At 34.7% G+C, this 26,344-nt stretch overlaps 1 protein-coding gene across 1 annotated transcript; it reads right to left on the bottom strand.

The window, feature by feature from the left end:
- Positions 1–1,259: 1,259 nt before the first annotated feature.
- On the bottom strand, positions 1,260–25,966 carry XKR9 (XK related 9). The gene is made up of 4 exons (XM_061123470.1): positions 25,827–25,966; positions 21,075–21,603; positions 8,280–8,482; positions 1,260–2,237 (listed from the first exon to the last, which is right to left on the bottom strand). The coding sequence occupies exons 2-4, from the start codon at positions 21,344–21,346 to the stop codon at positions 1,609–1,611; spliced, it is 1,104 nt and encodes a 367-aa protein (XP_060979453.1). The 5' UTR covers positions 21,347–21,603; positions 25,827–25,966; the 3' UTR covers positions 1,260–1,608.
- Between the last annotated feature and the right edge of the window lie 378 nt (positions 25,967–26,344).

Raw genomic sequence — 26,344 nt, 5'->3', positions numbered from 1 at the left:
TGTGTGAAATTTGGCAAGTTACTTAAATTCTATGAGGCTTGCTTTTCCCAGCTAAAGGGTAGTGATAACAATAAATATATTGACCAGTTTTTTGTGAGGGTCAAATAAATAAGGATAAGACAGACTTAAATGTTAAACAAAAGGAACTTATACATTATGTTTGAGCAAATCTCAGAAAAAAATGCAAACATTACAGAAAGACTTAAAAATGGTACTGATTAATAAAAAGATGGGTATAACTCTTACTGCTTAAACTCTTTCTCAAAAAAAGCCCACTATAAACTCTGGATAAAACATGAAAAAAAAAAAACTACCTGGAAAAAAAGTAGGCAGACACAGGAAGGCAGTCAACGTTGTGAAGAAGGAACGGCACTGAGTGAAGGTAGACCCCAGTCGGCACACTGTGTATACAAACCGAGATAGAAAAGCTGCGGTCTTACTGGCTTAAAGTCCCCGAGGACAGAGTATGGAGTGACCACAGAAACTGAAAAGTGACAGTGAAAGTCGTAAAAAGGAGTCAGCCAACATACAGTAAGCCTCATTTCATGTATTAACTCTTCCCAAATCTCTGACTGACTGAACTATATATACGTGAGGGGCAGACTCCAAGGAGTACATTGAAGGCTAACCAAATAAAGACTCTTTAGAGCTCAGAGTTTAAGTTTCTGAAAGAAAAAAAAAATACTCCTCTAAGAAACAATCAAGAGGATCTAAAGATACTCATAGTATCCAGGAAACAATTCAAAATTAGCCAAGAGGTAGAAGCAACACAATGAAGTATAAATAAGGAAAATGTGGCATATATGTATATACCATGGAATATTTTTCATCCTTTAAAAAGAAGGAAGTCTTCTCACACACTACAGTATAGATGAACCATGAGGATATTATGCTAAGTGAAATAAGCAGTCACTTCATGATTAAGACAAATACTTCATGATTCCATTCATACGCAATATCTACAATAGCCAACTTCATAGAAATAGAAAATATAATTGTGTTTGCCAGGGAGAAAGAGAGGAATGGGAAATTGTTCAATGGAAGTAGTGTCTCAGTTCTGCAAGATAAAAATGTTAATAGAGCAGCACAACAAAGTGAATATAGTTAACACTACTGAACTATATTCTTAAAAATGGTTAAGATGGGTTAAATGATTCATTTATTTTTGTTTTCTTCCTCTTCCCTCCTTTTCCTTTTCCTCTTCTCAATCGGTCTCCAACTCACTGAAAAAAAAAGATATACATACATACATATATATATATATATATATATATATATATAACTGGATCAAGAAAATAGAGGAAAGATGACAAACACCAGTTTTAGCTCAGAAACAATGAGGGAAAAGTTGGAGGCAATTCAATTCTACCTTCTAATTATGAGAATTAGACCCTTTCTTTCAGTTCAGGCTCAAGATGGCAACTTTACAAGGCAATAGAGAAATTAAATAATAAAAATATTATTATACTCTCTAACATTCATAATTAATGTACTAGAACTGGTATCAAATTAAGATAGGCAAAAATAAGAAACACACACATACACAAACTTTTTCTTTACTAACCAATGAAATAAAAAATAAGGAAACATATCTCTTAAGTGAATAGCTTATTCCATGAGGAAATACTTCATTCTACAATCTCTTTGAGCTGGTTTTCCATCAACTTCATCCAGTTTAGTCTCTTCACTTGTGTTTGGGTGCAAAGTCCCGTAATAAACAAGAAGAAAAATAATTCCAAGGAGAAGAGAAAGAACTATAGTAATGCTGACAGGTATAAAATAGTCTGCATTAAAAATAGAGAGTGGGTCAAACCAGAACACAATCAATATCCCCAATGTGACCAATACCCTTACAATATAATAACAAGACATTGGGCATTTGGTATTTTGTCCCTTAATATTAAAAAATGTAAAGATAAGAATGAATCCAACAACAATCCTGTATAGGATTTCCATACTTGTGGAAACACAAAAATCAGTTTGTTCTTTAAATGCCCAAAATATACCTAAAAGCCAAAGAAATGACAACAGAAGGAAAGCAATCTTAACATTTAAGAATAAAAGAAGCACAACACTCAACATCCAAGATAATAATGTAAACAACTTGTAAAAGAGATATACAAGCTTGGGACAGGGTCCATTAAAGAGGTTTTTATCAGGTAAGGATTTTCTTAAAGCTACTTGATAATCAACAGTCGACCAAGAAACAGCACAGCAAGAGACCACAATGGCTGCATCTACAAAACAAAAAATTTTTAAGGATGTAGTTATAGAAATAATAATAGCAATATTATTATACACCATACATGTTTTATCTGTATACACACAGCCACAAACACAAGTCAGGCACTTTATATACTCATCTCATTTAATCATTTGAAATAGATATTAATATTTCTGTACTACATATGAGGGAATTGAGGCTTAGAGAATATATGTATTACTTGACCCAAATCACACAGCCAGCAAGTTGCAGAGAGGTGAGATCTGAATTGAAATCTGCCCGATTCCAAAGTTGGTATACTTAACCACTATACCAGAATGTGAATAAATTCACTGGACAAATCTTCTTGAGCACCTGGTACAATGCAAACTGCATACTATGGAAGTTTTCTAAGAGACTAGTTATAGTCCTAGCTTTTCCAATCTTTTTGACTTTGGCCTTGGGCATAAACCTAATTCACTGAGAAATGGCATCCAAGAAAGAAAACAGCAGAAAGACAGGGAAGGAGGTTAAATAGAAATTTTAACCTAAGTATGAGCTATTAACAGCTCAGTTTCCCATGTCTTTAAGATGATAGATCAAATGAACAAATACGATCTAAAACTTATAAATTTCTATAGGTTTTACATCTTTAGCCTATTTTTTATCCCATCAAATAACAGAAAAGTTAATTACTACTTTGGAAAGACATGTCATTATCCCACCGTAAAAGTTGGGGACATAAAACTGAAAGCAAAGATAGTAGGTAATTGGAAGTAATTTAGAGTAGAATACAGAATGCTCATCATTCCCATTTAAGCTCATTGAAGGTCAATATATTAAGAAAGAAAGGCAGATTTAAGACAGATCTATCTATTGAAGAGGATTATAAATGACTTTGTCCACTCTCCTGGTTTTAGCATATAGCATTCTGTGGACTCCACTAATTAGTTGGACTTTTCTTTCTTCTTTAATTCAAAAATATGAATTAAAACATCATTTCCCCTAAACTGCCCTTCAGTGATGTCTTTTTTATAACTGGTTTTAATTTCTACCAAATCCAGGACATATACTTCGTTTTTAAACATCAATAAATGCCATAGAACTTATAAGAAAAAAAAGCAGTAGCTTGCTCTGCCCCTTCTCACTTCTCAGTAGGGACCCTCAGAAAAAAACCACTATCAACTTTTAGCTTTTCTTCTGACATTATTGCCCTATTTCTAAATAAAACACACACTGTGCTATTTTTTTTAATTTATCTACTTTAGACACTGCTTATTGATTTAAAAGCTGCTAGGCCAAATTACTACCTTCTGCTTATATTTCTTTTCCTTTTAAAAACTTTTTTTGTTGAAGCATTTTATTAATTTTAAAAAATCCCTCAGCTTTACTGAGATATTATCAATATATACGCAAGTTTACAATGTGATGATTTGATACACATATATATACAAAATGATGACCACAATGAGGTTAATTAATACCTCATCCCCCCATGATATTTTTGGTGGGTCAACATGACAACTTTCAAGTATACAATGCAATATTTTTAAAACATTTCATTGTTCCTTACTTTGCTTATTATTTCATGACTCATAAATATTTTTTTAGCAAACTCTTCAAATTAATTAAACTCCCCAGATACATCTATTAGCTTTTTGAAAAATAATAATATGACCTTTCTGGTCAAAGGTAGCTGTTGTCAAGGTTTGCTTTCTGTCTTCCCAGAACTTGCCTTTACCTTTCTTCACTGTTGATTTTGTTTCCCATTATTTCTTTCTTGCTTCATTCTCATGGTTGGATCAAACAACCTCCAGACATTTCTGAGAAAAGCTGCACCTAAGCTGAACTTTTAAGCATGAATGTCTCTAAATGTCTTTATTCTACCCTCCATATTTGATATACAGTTTCAACAGAAATAGAATTCAAAGTTTAAAAATTTTTTCCAAGGAAACTGTGAAGTCATTTATCTTTTAAATTCTAATCTCAAGTGTTACACTTAAGGATATCAAAGTTATTCCCTTTCTCTATACTTAAACAATCTTTACTTTCTTTCAAATCTTCTAAAATCTTTAAGTCTCTGAAATGTTATAATGATGGGCTTGGTGTGGACCATTTTATCAACTTTTCAATCTAGTAACACATGTCCTTCAGAGATATGCTGCTTTTATTCTTTGAAGGCTTCCCAAGAAATTACAACATGTATACTAAACAGATTAAAGTTTAATCAAAATTTCTACCTCACAGGAAGATTTATCATGGAGGTAATGAAGCTTAAATTTCAGGGACCCATGCCTGCCCAGACTCCTTCCAAGCCTGGCAAAGCCCTGGCAATGTGTTCACTTTGTCATATACTTTTATAAAATTTGGAAAAATTAGATGTTTTCATTGTAATTGCTTAAATTCCCTGTTTCTACTCCTACTTTCCCTCTTCCACATTTTCCCCTAAGTGTACTGAAGCAACTGTCATCATTTTGGGGCTCTAGCTAAAGAGAAATTGAGTTGAGAAGAGTTTAGGTTTAGGAAGATTTGTTTATAAGATTTGCTTGGATAATTATGATGAGTAAGTAACAGATCTAGGATTTTCAAGCAGTTTGCCTTATCTTGAAGAAGTGAAGCAAAGTCGGTCAGTTGTGTCCGACTCTTTGCGACCCCATGGACTATAGCCCACCAGGCTCCTCTGTCCACGGGATTCTCCAGGCAAGAATACTGGAGTGGGTTGCCATTTCCTTCTCCAGGGGATCTTCCCGACCCAGGGATCCAACCCAGATCTCCCGCATTGCGGGCAGACGCTTTAACCTCCGAGCTACCAGGGAACGCTTCACTACCCTGCCATGAACAGGTCTTTGATTCCTTAACATTAAGGCATGATGATTTATCCTTATCCACCTGACACTATTTGTTTGATATTATTTTCCATTTCCTGCTTACCTACCTGTTTCCCATATACTTTTTCTGCCCATTTTTCTAATCTAATCTGTACATTACACTTTATCCAAACTGAATTTCCTTGTCTTTGCCAAACCACGTCTTTGTTTATGCATTTCTCTCAGTATGGAATGACTCTGCCCAATTACATCTATACAAATTCTTTTTAACTTCTTCTGATTCGACATTATTGACATCAGTGAAAAAAAACAAGACTCCCACAATTTACTAAATTAGACATCAACAATAAATTAGTGTTGTCAATTCAAACAGTATTTAAAATCAGTTACTTCATCAAAAAAAAATCTTGATATACCCTGATCTTAAACCACATTATTGAATAAATTGGTAGAGTTTGTTTCAAATGTGACAATAATCCAAAAATATACATATAACATTATCAATAATCTGTGAAGTTGAAAGAAACTTTTCTAAATTAAAAGATAAAATTTCTATTAACTATGCTACAAAAAAGGTTGAATTTTTCTTTTCTACAGAAAGTATGAAATCATCAAATCAAAAGCCAGTCAGATACTAAAAATTTGTATTAAAGAGCATTAAAATAAGAAAAAGATACCACTTTTCTTTCTCTTGTGAAATTTGTGGTATTGGTCAGATTTCTTATCCCTGTAATTTGCTATTACTTATTTTTTATATTTTAAAAAATGCTTATTTTCATACCTTTTATGGCCTGAATTATATTTTTCCAAAATTCATATGTTAAAGCCCTAACCCCCAATGTGATTACACTGAGATAGGCCCTTTAGAGAGATAATTAAGGTTCAGCAAGATCATAAAGGTGGAGCCTGAATCTAACAGGACTGGTATCCTTGTAAGAAGACAAAGAGATACCAGAGATCTCACTTTTTCTCCATACATAGAGGAAAGACATGTAAGGACACAGCAAAAAGGTGGCCATCTGCAACCCAAAGAGTCCTCACCAGAAACCAACCCAACTGGGCCCCTTGATCTCATATTTCCAGTCTCCAGAACTATGAGAAAATATATTTCTGTTGGTTAAGCTGCCCAGTCTGTGGTATTGTTACTGCAGCCCAAGCAGACTAACATAATATCTAATTTTGTCTTCCTAATAATATATTCTTAAAAAAAAAAATAGGGTCTAATTGTTTAATTTTACACCTTAAAAAGCCCAGATTCATTTCTGTTTTACCTTTCTCCTGAACTGTACAAGGCATTTAAGACAGTTTAACTCCATTCATCTTCCACCTGTCTTGTATTTATTTCTGTCTTGTATTTTCATTCTTTTCCTTAGCCACATAGTACTATTTTTGTTTATGCAGTCAATTTTCATTTAGAGGTAGGTAGCTTCACTTTTATCCTGAGGAGGGGGAAGGTGCCTTCTGGCACATCAGCTTTACAAGTAGGATTTTCTACTAGATATCCCTCCCTTGTGAGGACCCTGAGTTTTGTCTCCAGTCCTCCAGACTCTGGGAAGCTATCAAAGCTGAATCTGCTGTGTATAAGTTTCTGTAAAACTCCTCAGGGGTAAATGCCTTCACAGTCCTACTCAACCCTGCTCCACTCCCACTTTCATGCATATTTTGGCCTGTTACATCAGACTATTTTAAGATTTTATGAAGAATTTTGAAACTATATACCCAATTGTTTCAGATAATTTCAGGAGGAGAATTGATTCAAATAATTTAGCCTTTTGGTGGTGGTGGAACTGATTTGAATAACCCAAGTTTTCCATCTGCTTTCCATCTTCTAAATATTTACTGATATTTCTAGTCTGCTGTTCTACTCTGCATTCTCTTCATCCTTATGAGTCTTATTGTTTTCACTCCTTTACTTTCCTCTTTAGCATGATTTCAGGGAGGAACAAAGATAAAAGAATATGTTCAGTTTTCTGAAGTTGTTCTATACACAAATTGATTTTTTTTTTTTACATTTTGAATTATTCTTCCTGATTATCAAAACATGGTTACTATAAAAATTTTGAAATTCAGAAAAATATAAAGAAGATGAAATAAGTAAAATCATTCGTGATCCCAGCACACAGAAGCAGCCACAGTTAACATCAGCAGATCTACCAAAGCACAGGTTGTAAGCTCTAAATGTTGATCTTTAGCTTCAGGGACTATATAATATACAACTATTCTGGGCATCACAAGGAAAAAGAGATCTCATATGCTGTAGGCTCATTTCAGTGTTACACTAACAAATATGAAAATATTAGAAAGGACTACATCTAGAGGTTTACGGGAAATTGGGAACAGAGAAGACTGTTTAGGGGAATTAACTCATCTAACAAGAAAATCTAGCATAGAGAGAACTCCAAGGGAGAGGACAATCTGCTACTACTCTGAGGTGAATCCAAGACCACATGGAACTCTCATCACTAATGAAAAGAGCAACTATTTTTATCAAATAGGTAGTTTTTAACATCTCAAAATAAACACCTATTAAAATATTTTTTAATAGAAATACCAAACTGTCCTTTTAAAATGTGCCATTTAACCATGAGAAAATCTGCTATAAAAAAGCAACATGTTGACCAATTTGCAAAGCAAACATTAGTTTTGTAGCAGGTGCACATTTACACAATGATTCTAATTCTAGGAATTTACCCTATGGATAAACTTCACACATGCAAAAGGATGCATGCATAAGATTATTCACAGCAGAATTTTTTTCCAACAGTAAAATATTAGAAACAACCTAAATTAACATAAAGAAGCTTGTCAGATAATTCAGGATACATCTATAATTTATAAAACTATGCAGATAATAAAAATAAAATGTGGGCACTCTTTCTGTACCAATATGTTCAGATCTCCAAGACATACATTAAGTGAAAAAAAAAAAACAAAGATAGTTTTCATGTTACCATTTCTATAAAAGAAAAAGAATAAATATAAGCTCTGAAAAAAAATTTTTCTGAAACAATCATTAAAAAGCTGACAATAGTTTCATTTGTAGGCAAAAAGAAGGAATAGGAAGAAGAGGAGAGAGACAGTACACCTTTAAATACTTTTTGATATTTGAACTATGCACTTCTTTTCAAAAATAACAAATTACTCTTTAAAAAATGATAAAAATAAACATAAAACCTGCCAAAGAGTTACACAGTTGACGTAAGATATCAGTGGCATCCATCTAACACAAGGAATTAAGAAAGACCTACACTGAGTGAAATTTGCTTGACCATGTTCCAGAAAGATGTAGAGCTGAAGAGCAAGTTGTGGACAACCTTCCAGGTAGGTCTCAAACAGCCTTAGCATGCTCAAATCTGTCACCCTATCATTAATCTGTTTTTCCACGAAGTTTTCAGTTTTGCTGCCATACTTGAAAGCCACTTGATAACCTTGTTTCAAGGCAAACCAATACCTGTAAAGTAAACATGAACATTTATCTTCAGTAATAGATTCTTCATGTGTGTTCATATACATAATAATTTTGAAAAAAACAATATGTGTTTAAGAATAGAATTTTCCCACAAACTTTTATCTGCTGCAATTTTGTAAACATTTCACAGTAGTTGTATTGAGATTCAAGACTCCACAATTTTTATTGGATGTTTGATGTGTCAGTGCGTGCTAGCACTATTAAGCATACATGATCTTATTTCATCTTCAAAATAATTATGAGACATGAGTCGGTATTATTCCCAATTAACAGTCAGGAAAAGTAAGACTGAGAACTAGAATGATATGCTGAAAGATACACAAAGTGTCAGGAGCAGACCTAGAGTCCAAACTTTTATCTTATGATTCCTAGTCCTAACCACTACTTTCTGAAAGACAAACTGCAACGTCCACTTCATGCAATTTATCTTAATTATAAGACAGATATTAATACATGCCCTTATGAATATGTCAAGGTTGAAGATAAGACTGAATATTCTTTCAATTTAATCTAGCAAATAATTACTTGACCCTTGAACAACATGGGGGCTAGGGACACCAACCCTCTGTGCAGTTGAAAAATTCATGCATAATCACTAGTTGGTAGTTGGCCCTGAGTCCTCAGTTCCACATCCATGGATTCAACCAACCTCAGACTGGGTAGTACTGTAATATTTACTACTGAAAAGATCTGCATATAAGTGAATCCACACAGTTCAAACCCATGTTATTCAAGGGTCATCTGTACTCCATAAATACAAAGTATTAGTCTCTGTGACCATCAGCATCCTGAAAAATATATAAAATTTCAAAGACTCCTAAAACATCCTTGCTCAGGCTCTTCTTTACAAGGAATTTTTAAATGAACATGAGTTATCATCATTCAAGTAAAATTAATGACAAAAATAATTGAAACAATTATTTTTAAAATATCCGAGGCTAGCAATAAGACAATTAGGATTATAGCCCAAAGTTTATCAAAATTCTTTATTTATACCTCAATTTCCTCATATATAAAGTTACAATAGTGATATACATCCTGCTTCAACCTGCTCTGTCAATGTTTCCCATTTCAGTAAAAATGGCACTAATATTCATCATGTTGCTCAAAACAAAATGTGGGAATAATTTCCAATTTCTTTCTTTTTCTAACACCCTATAAAAATTCCCCAGTGGGTTCTCTTGGTTCTTAGTTCAAACTCCAAATATTTCCAAATCTAAACACATCTTATCACTTCCACTGCCTCCAACCTAGTTTAAGCAGCCAATGTCTCTGGCCTGAATTACTTCAATAGCCTCATAACTGGTATCTCTGATTCTACTCTTGCTCCCTATACAGCATCTAGGTTGAACCTGTTAACCATAATTTAGATGCTATCCCTCCAGTCAAAATATTCTAATGCTTTCCATCATACTTAGAATAAAACACAAAGTTTTTACCCCATCTTACAAGGCCCCCTGTAATCTGACTCCCACACACACTATAACACTGCCTTTCCCTTTCAAGTCTCCCACACTTCCAGGGTACTATTTGTGCTGTTTTTTTCCAACTTAAAGGCCTTGGTCTTTGCTATTGCCTCTTCCTGGAACTCTTCTAAACCCCAGAGATTTTACATGCTTTCTCCTTAACTTCATTCAGGTCTCTATTCAAATGCCACATCCTTACTGATACCTTTCCAGATCACACCATCATATTCTCTTTATCCTATTATTTTTCTTTATTACCACTTGACACATTATATATTTTTATTTGTACCTTCTCACAAGAATGAGATCTGCATGAAAGCAGGGACTTTGTTTTGTTCATTGCCATATCCTAAGCAACTAGGACAGTCCTGGGACATAGCAGGCTCTCAGAAAATATTTACTGAAGGAATGAACAAATGAAAAACTCATGACAATTTTTCCATAAAGAGACAGTAGATATGAAAAGGCTTTGAAAAGTTGAAATACATAAGATATTCTGATTGTAAACATGATGTATACATATATGAATATGCAAAGATTCTTCACCTAGCAAATAGAAGTATATTTTTACCATAATAGTTTTAGGATAACATAGTCCATTATATTCCATGTGGACTAGATGCCAGAGCACAGGGTCTACAAAAATGATGAAGACATGACCTCCACCTTCAATGACCTTACAGCCCAGTAGGAAGATCAAGCCTATGAACTGCTAACTGCAAAATGAGGCAGAAGAAATAACCACTCAACAGAAATATAAATACTATTGCTACATTGTAAAAGCACAGGAAAAAATGATTAACACTGTCCAGGATTTACAGGCGAGATTCGTAAGATAATTTGTGTTTGAGTTTTTTCTGGGTATCTGGCACAATAAGGGGGGCTTCCTGGTGGCTCAGACGGTAAAGCATCTATCTGCAATGCTAGAGACCCAGGTTCAAGCCCTGGGTCGGGAAGATCCCCTGGAGAAGGAAATGGCAACCCACTCCAGTACTCTTTCCTGAAAATCCCATGGACAGAGGAGCCTGGTAGGCAATAGTCCATGGGGTCACAAAGAGTCGGACACGGCACAGTAAGGAGTTCCCGTGTGTATATTATGTAAGACTAATAAGCAATACAGTATGTGGTTCCTGTTTTTAAAGGTATCTATCCTTTTAAAGCAAGAGGATAGATACCACTAACTGAAAAACTTGAAAAACACACAAACATTATTGGTACATGCTCAGAGCAAATTAATATAGGTAGCACAGAGTGGGAGAGCTAGCAGAGTACAGTGATTAAGCGTAATGACTCTAAAAAACTCAGGATGCTTGGATTCAAATTCTTGCTCCAATACTTCTTAGTGATGTTTCAGGTTGCTCATTTGAAAAAGGGAGTAATCATCATACCTACCTCATTGGGTTGATATAAGGATTAAAGGAACTAATACATGTAAAATGCTTAGACCAGTAACTGGCACATGTTAAATGCTATGTCGATGCCTGTTAAACAAAAAAACAGATGGGGCTGTTCACAGATGTGCACATTAATATTTCCAGGGACTTTAGGGAGGAATATTTTCTAAATCTGTAGCACTTAGTGGCAAATGTATACAAAGTTCTGCTTATCTAAGGATAATTTCATGCAAAGGGGAGTATGAATATAATTTTTTAATCAACAGGATATTGTTTCAGTTTTATGGGATAAATGATGAAGAGGCCAAAGAAAAATAAACAGAAGGAGCTTTCTTAGCATATTTTATCATAATGTATTATTTTATTTGAGATAAAGAGGCAACAGCTTCTAGTAATGATGGATTCCTTTGCATCAAGCTCACCCTCCTACTGATGACAATGATAAATTATAAAGATAACAAGGCACTAAAGAGCAACCAAAAGTAGGAAGAAGCATGAGGTCACTTAACCCTTGAGAGAAGGGAACGATACTACAGGAGAAGCACATGTGGCTTTTCCTCTAAAAGCATCCCACAGTCCAAACAGTACAAAGCAGACACAGTTCAAGCAGAAAGTCAAATTATTATTGGCTCAAAGTGTCAGAGGACTGAGGTTGAATCTGCCAGAGTGGTTAGAAATTAAGAGGGACCTCAGAAAAGAGGGAGCCACAGAGTAAAAGAAACCCCAAATCTGCATATACTCTTCTTAAATCCTCGGTCAAACCCTTACTATATATATGTAGGGTGAGACTCCAAGGAACTGAGGAACAATGGCTAAATGGGACCTGGGCAGAGATTTCAGCAGCTATCTACCATAAGGAAGAGTATGGAGTTTACAATCCACCAAATTCAAGGAGCTTGGTAAATACTTCAGGCATCCCATTGAAACCCCAAAAGGCCATGTTTTAGAAATAGAGACTATATTTTGGGTCTGTGAGACTTTCCCTAGGACTAAGGACAAAAGCAAAACAGACCTTCCCTAATAAAGCTTAAACCAAGTCTCTGTAATACATCAAGGTAATTTGCCAATAATTTAGCTATTTGCTTTCTCTTCAATGGAAGACAATAGAAATTACAGTCACTACAAGGTATCAATCACAATGCCCATTACACAATAAAAAAAAATTACTTGAGTAAAATTTTTACTTGAGTAAAAAAAATTCACTCTTAATACAAATTAAGAGTAAATGTAACTTATGCTAAAGGGGAAAACCAGGTAATAGAAACATATCAGTTAACAGAAACATACCCACAGATGACCCAGATATTGCAATTAGCAAACACACACAGAAAAAATTAGGAAAAAACTAACAGAACCTCATAACACAGGTGTAATTGAAGTCACAAAAGAAACAAAATGGGACAGGAAAAAAATAAAACTTAACAACATACTGGCCAAAAATATTTTCCAAAGTTGATTAAAAACAACATAAAGCTCAATGAACACAAACAGAAAACATGAAAAGAAATATGTAGGCCAAGAAAACAACTATATCAATAATTGCAATAATATATGAAATGGAAATAGATTAAATACTTCAATTAATAAAGACTGTCAAGCTGGAAAAAAACATTAGGATTCAACTCTCTGTGATTTGGAAGAGACTTTCTTTATACATCTTGAGCTTCCCTGGTGGCTCAGATGGTAAAAAAGCGTCTGCCTGCAATGTGAGAGACCCAAGTTGGATCCCTTGGTTGAGAAGATCCCCTGGAAAAGGAAATGGCAACCCACTCCAGTATTCTCACCTGGAAAATTCCATAGACTGAGGAGCCTGGTAGGCTCCAGGGGGTGGCAGAGTCGAACACAACTGAGCAACTTCACTTTCACTCTTTATACATAAAGATACAGACAGTTTGAAGGGCAATCAGAAAAAATAGTTAGTATGGCTATATTAGTATGCCAGACAAAATAGATTTCAAATCAAAGAGCATTCATCATTCATTCATGATGATATGAATCAATTTTTCCAGAACACATCTGAATGTACCTAATAACAGAGTTTTAAGACACATGAAGCAAAAACTGTCAGAAGTAGGAGGAGAAAAAGATAAATCCACAGTCTTAGAGCATTTTAACACTCATCTGTCAGTAAACGAAAGAAAAGGTAGGCGAAAAGAAAAAAAATCAGTGAGAATATAAATGACTTTAATGACATTATCAACATACTGCCCTAATTTATATTTATAGACCACTATGCTCAACCAGGGGCTTCCCAGGTGGCTCACAGTGGTCAAGAATCCGCACGCAGTGAAGAAGTGTTCAAGTTCTTGGTCAGGAAGATCCCCTGGAGAAGGAAATGGCAACCTGCTCCAGTATTCTTGCCTGGGAAATCCCATGGACAGAGGAGCCTGGTGGGCTACAGCCCATGGGATCTCAAAGAGCTGGACACTCAACAAAGGCAAGTTACAAATTCTTTTCAAATGGAATATTCCATTTCAAATGGAATATTCACCAAGTTAGACTATGTGCTGGGAAACGAAATAAGTCAGTTAATTAAAGAAGACTGTAATCACACAAATTATGTTTTCTGATCAAAATAAAACTGAATGAGAAATCAACAACAATAACATATCTAGGAAAATCCCCACATATTTAGGGATTGAAGGGCCCAGACTCTCAAGTTTCATATATATATTGTACCCTAGGAACTTGAACATTACCAGATGACCTCTATCTAAAGAGCTTTAAATAGAAGAATGGGTAAGGAAAAAATGTTCAACTATTTAATGCCCATTTAAGAAACTTCGGGCTTCCCTGATAGCTCAGTTGCTAAAGAATCTTCCTGCAATGCAGGAGACCCTAATTTGATTCCTGGGTCAGGAAGATCCGCTAGAGAAGGGATGGGCTACCCACTCAAGCATTCTTGTGCTTCCCTTGTGGCTCAGCTGGTAAAGAATCCGCCTGTGATGTGGGAGACCTGGGTTCAATCCCTGGGTTGGGAAGATCCCTTGGAGAAGGGAAAGGCTACCCATTCCAGTATTCTGGCCTGGAGAATTCCATGATCTCTAGAGTCTATGGGATCACAGAGTTGGACACGACTGAGCAACTTTCACTTTCACACTTTAAGAAATTCCTTAAAGAAGGGCCTAGGGACCTGTGGAGGAATTGAAACTCTTCTCCCACTGTATTCTGTTTCACACAATTTGAACTTTTTAACCAGCTATTTAAAAAGAGGATTAATAACTTCCATATTGCAAATAAAACAAATTCTTTTCATATATCCATCAAAGAAAAAAGTCTCCTTTGGCAAAGAAAAAGGTATTATCACAAGTCATACATAAAATAGAAATACAAAAGTGTCATATAATTTATAGTCTGAAAAATAAATCGTTCTACCCCACAGACCACTAAGCAATAAGAACACACTTAGTAGCAAGACACTTATACCGAATAAATAATTCATGTTGACATTCCTTGTCTTTCATCTACCAACACAAACTCAATTTATCTATTCTGTAGGGAAATGAATCTGTAGTTTAGTATATTTCATGTTTTTGCATACTTAGTTTAGACAAATCCTTGGATAATTTGGCCACTTTTAAGAACCGCTTTAATTTTTCCTTATTTCTCACTATTCATGTCTGCATTGGGTCACTTCCTGCACCAAGAAAACACAAAGAAAAAGACAGACAAAAAGAGAAAAATGTTTATTTATCAAGTATCTGTTTAACAGTAATGAGTGAGTTCAGTCACTCAGTCGTGTCCGACTCTTTGCGATCCCATGAATTACAGCACCCCAGGCCTCCATGTCCATCACCAACTCCCGGAGTCTACCCAAACCCATGTCCATAGAGTCAGTGATGCCATCCAGCCATCTCATCCTCTGTCGTCCCCTTCTCCTCCTGCCCCGAATCGCTCCCAGCATTAGGGTCTTTTCCAATGAGTCAACTCTTCACTTGAGGTGGCCAAAGTATTGGAGTTTCAGCTTCAGCATCAGTCCTTCCAATGAACACCCAGGACTGATCTCCTTTAGGATGGACTGGTTGGATCTTCTTGCAGTCCAAGGGACTCTCAAGAGTCTTCTCCAACACCACAGTTCAAAAGCATCAATTCTTCAGCACTCAGCTTTCTTTATAGTCCAACTCTCACATCCACACATAACTACTGGAAAAACCATAGCCTTGAATAGATGGGCCTCTGTTGGCAAAGTAATGTCTCTGCTTTTAAATATGCTGTCTAGGTTGGTCATAACTTTCCTTCCAAGAAATAAATGTCCTTTAATTTCATGGCTGCAGTCACCATCTGCAGTGATTCTGGAGCCAAAACAATAAAGTCTGACACTGCTTCCACTGTCTCTCCATCTATTTGCCATGAAGTGACGGGACCAGATGCCATGACCTTAGTTTTCTGAATGAGCTTTAAGCCAACTTCTTCACTCTCTTCTTTCACTTTCATCAAGAGGCTTTTTAGTCCCTCTTCACTTTCTACCATAAGGGTGGTGTCATCTGCATATCTGAGGTTATTGATATTTCTCCCAGCAATCTTGATTCCAGCTTGTGCTTCTTCCAGCCCAGCGTTTCTCATGATGCATTCTCCATATAAGTTAAATAAGCAGGGTGTCAATATACAACCTTGATGTACTCCTTTTCCCATTTGGAACTAGTCTGTTGTTCCATGTCCAGTTCTAACTGTTGCTTCCTGACCCGCATACAGGTTTCTCAAGAGGCAGGTCAGGTGGTCTGGTATTCCCATCTCTTTCAGAATTTTCCAGTTTATTGTGATCCACGCAGTCAAACGCTTTGGCATAGTCAATAAAGCAGAAGTAGATGTTTTTCTGGAACTCTCTTGCTTTTTCGATGATCCAGCGGATGTTGGGAATTTGATCTCTGGTTCCTCTGCCTTTTCTAAAACCAGCTTGAACATCTGGAAGTTCACAGTTCACGTATTGCTGAAGCCTGGCTTGGAGAATTTTGAGCATTACTTTACTAGCCTGTGAGATGAGTGCAATTGTGCAGTAGTTCAAGTATTCTTTGGCACTGCCTTTAACAGTAATAGGAAACCTAATTCAGTTTTTCTTTTTCTTCTATGTTAACTATTAGGCAAAATATTCACATAAATCAAAAATCAAAAAAGAAGTTACTAACTTTTTGAAAATACTCTACCCCACTCCTATGACCTAACTAGCCAGTTTTCACCCTTCCCCATGACCATAAGAATTCATGGTTACTAGTTTCATGTATACCCTTTCTAGAGTTTCTTTATGCATATACTAACACATGTAAATATGCCTTTTCACCACCTTTTAAAAATAGACTGTATTATATCATGCCTGTTGTCTGCACCATGTCTTTTCACTTAAAAGTACATCCTGGAGATTTTGCCATTTCAGTATATAAAGTACTTTATCATTCTTTGTAATAGTTATTGTAGTATGACATAGCATAGATATACTATAAACTCTACCAACAGACATTTCAATTGCTTCCAGTATTTTGCTGTTATAAACAATACAACTGAAAAGCTATGCATATGTCATTTTACACGTATGCAGGTATGATAAATCCCCAGAAGAGGAACTCTGACCTAAAGGTATGTGCACCTGAAATATGCTCAAACTGTCCTTCACGTGGATTGTACCAATCCATACTCCCATCAACAAAGTATGAGAATACCTGTTTTCCCATACCTTACCATGAGAGTGTATTATCACTTGGATTTTCACCAATCTGGTAGGTAAAGTATCTCAGTGAAGTTTTAATTGGCAGTTTTTAAATTATGAATGTGGTATACTATCCTTCAGACAACTTAAGAGCCATTTGTATTTCCTCTTCTCTAAAATATCCTCATTCTTTTTCCCATTTTTCAACTGGGAGGATGACCTTTTTCTCTTTGACTTCAGAAGCTCATGAAATATTAAAAGACTAGGTCTTTTTCTATTAAAAATTACAAATATTTTCCCCTATGAAAACTGTTTTCCTTTTTGCTTTGCTTTTGTTTGTTGGGATATTTTTGTTTTTATTTATTGTGTGCAATTTTTATTGTCAAATCTATAATCTTTATAGCTTGGGGATTTTGAGTTATGGTTAGAAAGGCTCTCCATTTCAAGGCTATAAAGGAATTTTCCTATGTTTTCTAATAGTACATTTCTTATATTAAATATTAGAGTCATTTGAAATTTATCCTGGTGTCTGGTATTTTACCTAGCTGTATACTCTATAATATGCAACCTTAAATTATCCCAACTCCAAAGTGAAACAAAACTTTTACTGTTCTTATGTTGCATATACTGGTTATAACTTCCTCTTATTTCCATTCTAGTCAATTTCTACAATCTGTGGTCTATCCATTTAAATGGCAAATGGGGGAAAAGCTGTTTCCTTGTCCATGTGGTTTGGGTTTGGTGTTGGGGGTTGCAGGTGGGTGATGCTTAGTGTCTCTCTGGAAACAAAGCTCTTCCAGTTTATGCTTTCAGATATTCTTCTGATTAGGAGGAGTTAGAGCCCATGACCTGTCATATAAAAGACTGAGGAACTGAAGACATAAACTGCAACATTTTAAAACTCTCCCAATAGTGTACCCATCTCTATGTTTCTACCAATGTATTTCTAAAGATTTCACCTTCATTACAGAACAGGCTAAACTTCTTTTCAAGATCACATACCATGCTAAAGCATAAGCTAAGTATGACCTTTGTGTGAAGGTCCACTTATAGTTTATTTATTTTCTCCAAATGACTATCTACTTATTCCAACATCTCTAATTACTAAGCATAAAAATCAGTAAGAATGTAGAATCTCCATTGCATGTACAAGGGAATTCCCGTAAAACTATCAGCTGCCTTTTTCATAGAAATTCTACAGACCAGAAGGGAGTGGCACCATATAGTCAAAATGATGAAAGAAAAAAAACCTATAAGCAAGAATACTCTACTCAGCAAGGATATCATTCATATTTGAAGGAGAGAGATAAAATTTTACAGACAAGCAAAAGCTAAAAGAGTTTAGAACCAGCTTTATAAAAAAATGTTAAGGAAGCTTCTCTAAGTGGAAAAGAGACCACCACTAGAAATATGAAAATTATGAAAGAAGAATCTCACTGGTAAAGGCAAATATACAGTAGAGGTAGTAAATCATCCACTCATAAAGCTAACAGGAAGGTTAAAAGACAAAAGGAGTAAAATCACCTATATCCATAGTAAGTATCCAAGGAACACACAAAACAAAAAGATATAAAATATGAAATCAAAAACAGTAAATATGGGTGGTGGGAAGCAAAAGTGCATGGTTGTTACAAACTGTTAGAACTTAAAACATCATCAACTAAAAATAATCACATATCAGTATGATAATCAGATTGTTGACTTCCCTGGTGGCTCAGGCAGTAAAAGCGTCTGCCTGCAATGCAGCAGACTGGGGTTCGATCCTGGGTCGGGAAGATCCCCTGGAGAAGGAAATGGCAACCCACTCCAGTACTCTTGCCTGGAAAAATACCATGGATGGTGGAGCCTGGTGGGCTACAGTCTATGGGGTCACGAAGAGTCAGACACGACTGAGCAACTACACTTTCAGATGGTAATAATAAAACAAATATCTATAACAGATACACAAAAGAAGGGAAAGAAACCCAAACATAACACTAAAGACAGTTGTCAAATTACAAAGGAAGAGTGCAAAAGAAGAAGAAAACAAAGAACTGCAAAACAGTTAACAAAATCGCAATAAGACATATCTAACAATAATTACTTTCAATGTAAATCGACTGAAAGCTCCAGTCAAAAGACACAGAGTAGCTGAATGGACACAAAAACAAGACCTGTATATGCTACCTACCAAGACTCACTTCAGAGCTAAAGACATATAGACTGAAAGACAAAGTATGGGGAAAAGTATTACACACAAGTGGAAATCACAAGAAAGCTGGGGTAGTAATACTTATATCAGGCAAGACAGACTTTAAAACAAAGACTGTAACAAGAGACAAAAAAGGACTTACATAATGATAAGGGGATCAATCAAAGAAGAAGATATAACAATTGTAAATATATAAAAACACAACATAGGAGCATCTAAATACATAAAGCAAATATTGACAGACATAAAGAGAGAAACTGACATAGTAGGAGACCTTGAGATCAGGGGAGAGATGTAAGATCCAGATAGAAAATCAGTAAGAAAACACTGGTCTTAAATGACACTGAACCAGATGGACTTAATAGATTATATACTGACCATTCCATCCAAAAGCAGCAAGATACACACTCTTTTCAAGTGCACATGGAACAGTCTCCAGGATAGATCACATTACAAGCCACAAAACAAGTCTCAATGAATTTAAGAATTTGAAATCATATCAAGCATCTGTTCTGATCACAATGGCATAAGACTAGAAATCAATTACAAGAACGCATAAAAAACAAAAATAATATGCTACTAGACAATCAATGGGTCACTAACAAAATCAAAGAGGAAATAAAAAAACACATGAAGACAAATGAATATGAAAACACAATGACACTAAATCTATGGGACACAGCAAAAGCTGTTCTATGAGGGAAGTTTATAGTAATACAGACTTATCTTAGCAAACAAGAAAGATCTCAAATAAACAATCTAACAGTAACAATCATGTTGGATATAGCAAGAAAATCTATCTTAAGTTTGTTTGGAGTACAGAAGGAAAAGAGACAGAAATACAGTAAAGAAAATGTTAGAAAAGATAATGGCTGAGAATTGTACAGAACTCATGGAAGCTAATAATTCACAGAATCAAGACAGCAAGCAAATCCCAAGTGAAAGAAATAAAAATAAATTCTTCATATGGATATATCATAAACTGTAGAAACCCAAATATAAGGAGAAAAATCATAAGAGCAACCAGAGGGAAAGAAAAACCCTTTTAAAGAACAATAGCAAGACTGACATCTAACTACTCAATAATGACAATGGAAACAAAAAGATGAGAGAATATAACATACAGAGAGAAAATAACTATTTACCTAGAATTCTACTACCACTAAAATCTTTCTCAGGAAAGATGACTATTAAAATAGTTCAAATTCAAAACCTAACTGTAACAAAATAGTACATTATCCTCTTAATATTTGTCTTTAATTCTACTCCTTACCTTTAATATATATATTGTTTTGAACAGAATTAAATCGAAGATAATGAAAGAAAAGGTCATGTGAAATTAGATATATGGATAATCATAGAATTCTCGGGGCTCATTTAGATTCTACTTTCTTTAACCATAAAATAGGTTTTAAACAACATGATTTTTTAAGTTTGTCTTTAGTTCTGAGTGATTCTGTACCTAGCTAACCACATGACTACTGCACTATTGCAGTAAAAATTTCATCTCATTAAATCAATAGTACAAGTTACTTAAAAAGTAAGTGCTCTATCAGAGTTGCAAGTGATAGGCTGTATTTATATAATCAGTTTTAAAATATAGAGGAGAAAAGATTCGTAAGACATAGAAGTGAGTCCTTTTCTTTCTCATAAAAATGTGATATTAGAAAAAGCAACTTAATTAGGTAAATTAAAACATTCTATTAATGAACCTGGAAAATTCTGACAGTACAATGACTCATGCAAGCATTGCTAGTGAGAAGCAAGTAACCTTTGTCCTACATGCAAACAGAGAAACTTTGTACCTTTCACTAACCAGATACAGAAAGTAGCTTCTGTCTGAATCAGAGAATAACAGTATTAAAGATCAAAAGTATATGCTCACCTTGTAAAAACTCCTCCTTGCAAGCAATGAAGTAGAAGCAAACAATGATGACTTTCTTGGCCTGCTTCCTTGAAATCAGCCTTGAACCAAGAATAACTAAAACACTGGACCACAAGTGTTCCAAAGAGCATAAAGCTTACTGTTAAAACACCAAAAACATACTGTCTTTCATGAAAAAATCTGACAGACACCCAGATGTCCATAATTAAATCAGTTACATAGATCATAATGCCAAGGACTGACATCATAAAATTCAACTTAGTATATTTCATTATGAATCACTATATCTCTTGGTTATTTACCTCCTCCTCTCATACAAAAAGAAAAAAACAAATATTAGTGCATTCTGTGGTGTAGCACTGAATTTTAATTTCCACTCCCTAAATATTTAAAAAATTAAACATTATGAAATTGGAACACTAAAACCAAAGTGACTAATTTTAACTTTCTTTTCTCAACCTCTAGTCCAGTTGTTACTAGGCTTTATTCAATCTTGTTTCACAGTGATCTTCATTACAGATGATAACACCTAAAATAAAACATAAAAAATTCCAAAAATCTTGGTTCTAACATCCTAGAACCATTCTAACATGGCCTAAATCCTAGGCCATGACTTTATCAAAGCACTACTTTTTCTAAAAATAATATATTACCACTAAATACATTTATTACAATATATAGCTTTGGGAAAGTAAAGTGTTAGAAATATACTTAATAGTTGACAACTTCCTCTCAGACTATTTGCTTTTTAAAAAACATAACCTACTCACAAATATATTTACTAAAGGACTATATATAGTGGCAAAAAATTGGAAATAATTTAATGTGTCAACAAAAAGAATTAAATAATTATAGATTCATAAAGTGGAATATTACAAAGCTACTAAAAATATATTTAACAAAGGTCCAGCAGTTGTGAAAATTCTTAATGTGCTTTGATACAGCAATTACATCTAAGAATCAAGCCTAGGGAAATATCTACAAACATGCACAAAGGTATATGCTCTTTGCAAGAAACATTTTTAAAACAGCAAAAACTGAAAACAACCCAAATGACAATTGAGAAGTCTAATTCAATAAATTATGGTACATTCACACTAAAGAATATACCATGCAACCTTTAAAAAGAATGAAGTAGCTTCGTATAAACTGATTTCAGAAAGTCTCCAAGATATATTAAATGAAAAAAGCAAGTACCAGAAGGATAAATATAACATGTTGCAGTATATGCTTTTTTATTATACATGGAGAGGGAAAAGGAGTTGAGTGGGAAGCAGACGCAATTTCAATCTTTTAAATATTTTTTCATATTGTTTGAGTTTTTTACAACAGATATGCACTAATGTGTTTTATAATTTCTTAAAAACAGTAGTAAATGATACTTATAAAGAATTTTGATGACTGGGGAAAATACTTTATTAATAAGTTATTACATGCCAGGCATCGACCTATATGTTGCAAATAAAATGTCCTCATATAATTCTTACATCAAACTTAAAAAGTAGATATTACTATTATGAAGCCTATTTTATAAACATGAATGCAATCTGAAGATGACATCTGTTCAACTCAACAGGGATTTCTTTAATTGTACTAATGAATTGCCAAGATTTCATATAAAAATCCAGAGTTTTCACTGCTATCAAAGAACTCAAAGATCTGCTACAGTAGACTGTCATTTCTTCATAAGCAGTGGGTACCCACCCTAGATGCCAAAGGCTCTCTCAGGTTCACCACAGCAGCCAGTCACCCCACTTCAGTCATTTCAACAGTGAGGTCTCAGTGCCCATGCAGCTATCTAATAGCTGTGTATCCTTAAATATGTTCTTTTTACCTCCCTATCCCTTATTTTCTTCATCTGAAATATGGAGATAATAATGGTATATATTTCAGAGGGTTGTTGTTAAGGTTAAGAAAGGTAATATATATAATACATACAAGCCTCTAGAAAACTACATGGTACAGTAAGGGCTTAAAAACTGTTAGTTACCATTATTACTTTGCCTGTCTGCCTGATACCTATAAGCATCTGAGTTTGCAGTCTTTGACTTCACTTTAAAGAATGTTAAGTGGAAAAAATACTGTTATAATCTCAAAGCTTTGAAAATGTAAAGGAAATAGGACTGGAGAAATAGCAAAAAACATTAACAGTAGTTTTATCTGGGGAATTAATGGTATTATAGATGATTTTTTTCCTTCATCCTTTTCTATATTTATGAGTAGGAACCTCAAAATTCATACGTTGACATACTAACCCTCAAAGTGACTGTTCCTAGAGACAGGCCTTTATGGAGATAATAAGGTTAAAAGAAGTCACAAGGACAGGTCCCTAACCCAATAGGAGTGGTGTCCTTATGAGAAAGGACACAGCAAGAAGAGCCATCTGCAAGCCAAAGAAAGAGGCCTCAACAGAAACCAACCCTGCTGGCACCTCAGTGTTGGACTTCCAGTCTCCAGACTGTGGGAAAAATTATTTTCTATTGTTTAATCCACCAATCTGTGGGATTCTGTTAAGGCAGCCTGAGTAGACTAACATCCTATGTATTCTATAAAGAATATTTATTACTTTAAAAATTAGGAGGGGAATATGTTACTTAAAAAAAATCTAATACTTAGCAGTGTTCCTTTCATTTCAGCACTTGTAAGTATTTTCTTTAAAAGTTTTTGGAATAATATTAAAAGATAATTCACTCTTCTTTCAGTTAAAAAAAATGCTCATTATTGCTACTTTTCCTACCAAGAATGTTGTGGCCAACAGGATGGAAAAAAATTTTTTTTAAGTCTGAGTATTTCCAACCTAATAGGGCATGAATTTCCCTGCAGTGGGTTTCTTATCTTAAATGAAAGACGTCACATCAGTTTAAGCATGGAGTTTAGCAGGATGAGATTTCATCAAAAAGTTCTGCTTAATTAAATATTTAATTAAACCTACAATGTGCTATTTTAAGCTCTTGAGATATATCATGTGTAAAAGAAACAAAAATCCCTGCCATTGTGGAACTTACATCCTAGCACAGAAAGATAATCAAATAACAATAAAAATAAGTAAAATTAGACATCATATTAGAAGGTGGTAAGTGATACAGAAAGAACAGAGCATGTTAAGGGAAATCAGGAGTTGGAGTAGAGGCAGGTGCATCACAGGTTGTAATTTTAATTAGAATGGTCAGAGCAGGCCTCACTGAGAAGATAGCATCTGAGTAAAGAAATTAGCCATACTGCTATCATATGAAAAAGCTTGCCAGGTGGAAGGAACAGCAAGTTCAGAAGTCTAATGTACTAGATTTTGAGTATGTGGAACAAAATTCCCCAAAATGTTGTCGGATTTCTTAACAAGATTATATTGGATGTGTTTAATGTGTATCCAAGTCCTGTTTAACAGCATCTAAAAAAACTGCAATTTCCTAAGCTTTCTATTGAGGAAAAAAAAATATTTCCACATAAAGAATAGATAGTAAGAATAGTAGCCACCACTGCTGAGTATTTACTATGTGTGAAATGTTTTACAAACTTTAATTCTCACAAATTCCTGTAAGAAGATTATCATTGGCCCCATTTTATAGATCATAAACTGAGGCTTAGAGATGTTGGTATTTGCGTGTGTTATCTCTAATGAGTAAACTGATTTTAACGTACAGGCATGCCTTGGAGACACTATGAGTTCAGTTCCAGACCACCACAACATAGCAAATATCACAATGAAGTGAGTCACACAGTTTTTGGTTTCCCTGTGCATATAAAAGTTATGTTTAAGCTATACTGTAGTCTATTAAGTGTGCAAATATGTCTAAAAACTGCATATACTTAAATTTTAAAATTCTTCATTGCTAAAAAACTTCTAACCATGATCTCAGCCTTCAGCGAGACAAAATCCTTTTGCAGTCGTAAAAGATCACTGATCACCATAACAAACATAACAATAATAAAAAAAAAAGTTTGAAGCACTGTGAGAATTACCAAAATCGAACACAGTAACACAAAGAGATCAAATGCTTTTGGGAAAATGGCACTGGTAGACTTGCTCCATGCAGGTTGCCAAAACGTTCAATTTGTAAAAACCACAACATCTGAGAAGTACAATAAAGTGAAGTGCAAGAAAATGAGGTAGACCTCCTTGTGCACAATTCTTAATCACTCTCCCCACAAATATAGCTTTCTTTACCTGGCATGGAAAAGGAAAACTCTAGCCATTTTGAACGAAGATTTACAAGATGGGAAAAAATAATTTCTAAGAAACTTAGAAATTGCATTATTGGCAGAACATTAGACTCAATAAACTAATCTGATCTGGCAACTTTTAAATTCCCAATTTAGTGAAGCAGAACATAACGCCAACTGGAAAGAAAACTACACAGCAAAGTACTTAATAAATATAGCAGCTCTCATAAAAAAGGGCCTGCACTTCCTTCAATAACCACTTGGTCGGATAACTTGTATGAAGGATATTCATCTTTACCCCTACAACTGATCACTGTTCCAATACCACCTTATCAGGAATAATGCCAATCTACAAAATTTCACTTCACTTAGAGAATTCGGAACACTGACTGACTTAATAGGTGTTTCAATCCAGTTTCTCATTCAGAGGTCAACCCACCTGTGTGACTATCTGGCTGCCAGCCAAAATATATAAACTTTGCCCACTGTACAGCTCTCTTCCTTTCTTTGCAATAAAGAAGATAGCTGAAGAAGTACAAACTAGCAAATGTTCACCTGTCAATCAAATTTAATACACATAATATATAGACTTACTTGTCATATATAAAAAGCCTTCTTTAATTCAAAGTTCCTTCTGGAAAACCTTCATCCTGGGAATTTTTTTTTTCTTCCTCACGGAAAATAAGCATTATTAAGGAGTGTGTAAACCTTTAAGATCCAACCCAAAATGAAACTGAAATCACCTGTTAGTCATGTGTGCGATATTCTAATCCAGTGATAAGAGTCTATATCATTGTGACCATAGTACATCCTTTTTTTTTTTTTTAACTATCACCTTGGGGGAAGGAATTACATGGCTCCTTTTACAGACTGATGAGTTTACAAGCTTTTACTATATTATTAATTTTTTAAAAATACAATTTGCCTCACAGCATATCTAAGTGGACAATTCATGTTTGAAAGGGAGAGATTCCTGAATTTGAAATACTCTAATAAAGAATTTACAACGTATTATTAATGGAGTCCTACCTACCTAATTTTTCAAACTTTATACCTTCTCAAACCCTATGCTCCAAGAACATATGATCGCTAGTTTCTGTTACCAAAATAAA

This window comes from Dama dama, chromosome 21 (assembly GCF_033118175.1).
Source record: "Dama dama isolate Ldn47 chromosome 21, ASM3311817v1, whole genome shotgun sequence".
NCBI classification, from domain to species: domain Eukaryota; kingdom Metazoa; phylum Chordata; class Mammalia; order Artiodactyla; family Cervidae; genus Dama; species Dama dama.
This window is presented reverse-complemented; position numbering and strand designations above follow the sequence as displayed.

Excerpts from the sequence above, each read along its gene's own strand:
- XKR9 (XM_061123470.1), bottom strand. The coding sequence starts at position 21,346 with ATGAAATATACTAAGTTGAATTTTATGATGTCAGTCCTTGGCATTATG. Across the intron at positions 8,483-21,074 it reads CAAGGAGGAGTTTTTACAAG|GTATTGGTTTGCCTTGAAAC; the intron begins GTGAGCATATAC and ends TTTACTTTACAG. Across the intron at positions 2,238-8,279 it reads TCAAGCAAATTTCACTCAGT|ATGCAGCCATTGTGGTCTCT; the intron begins GTAGGTCTTTCT and ends TTTGTTTTGTAG.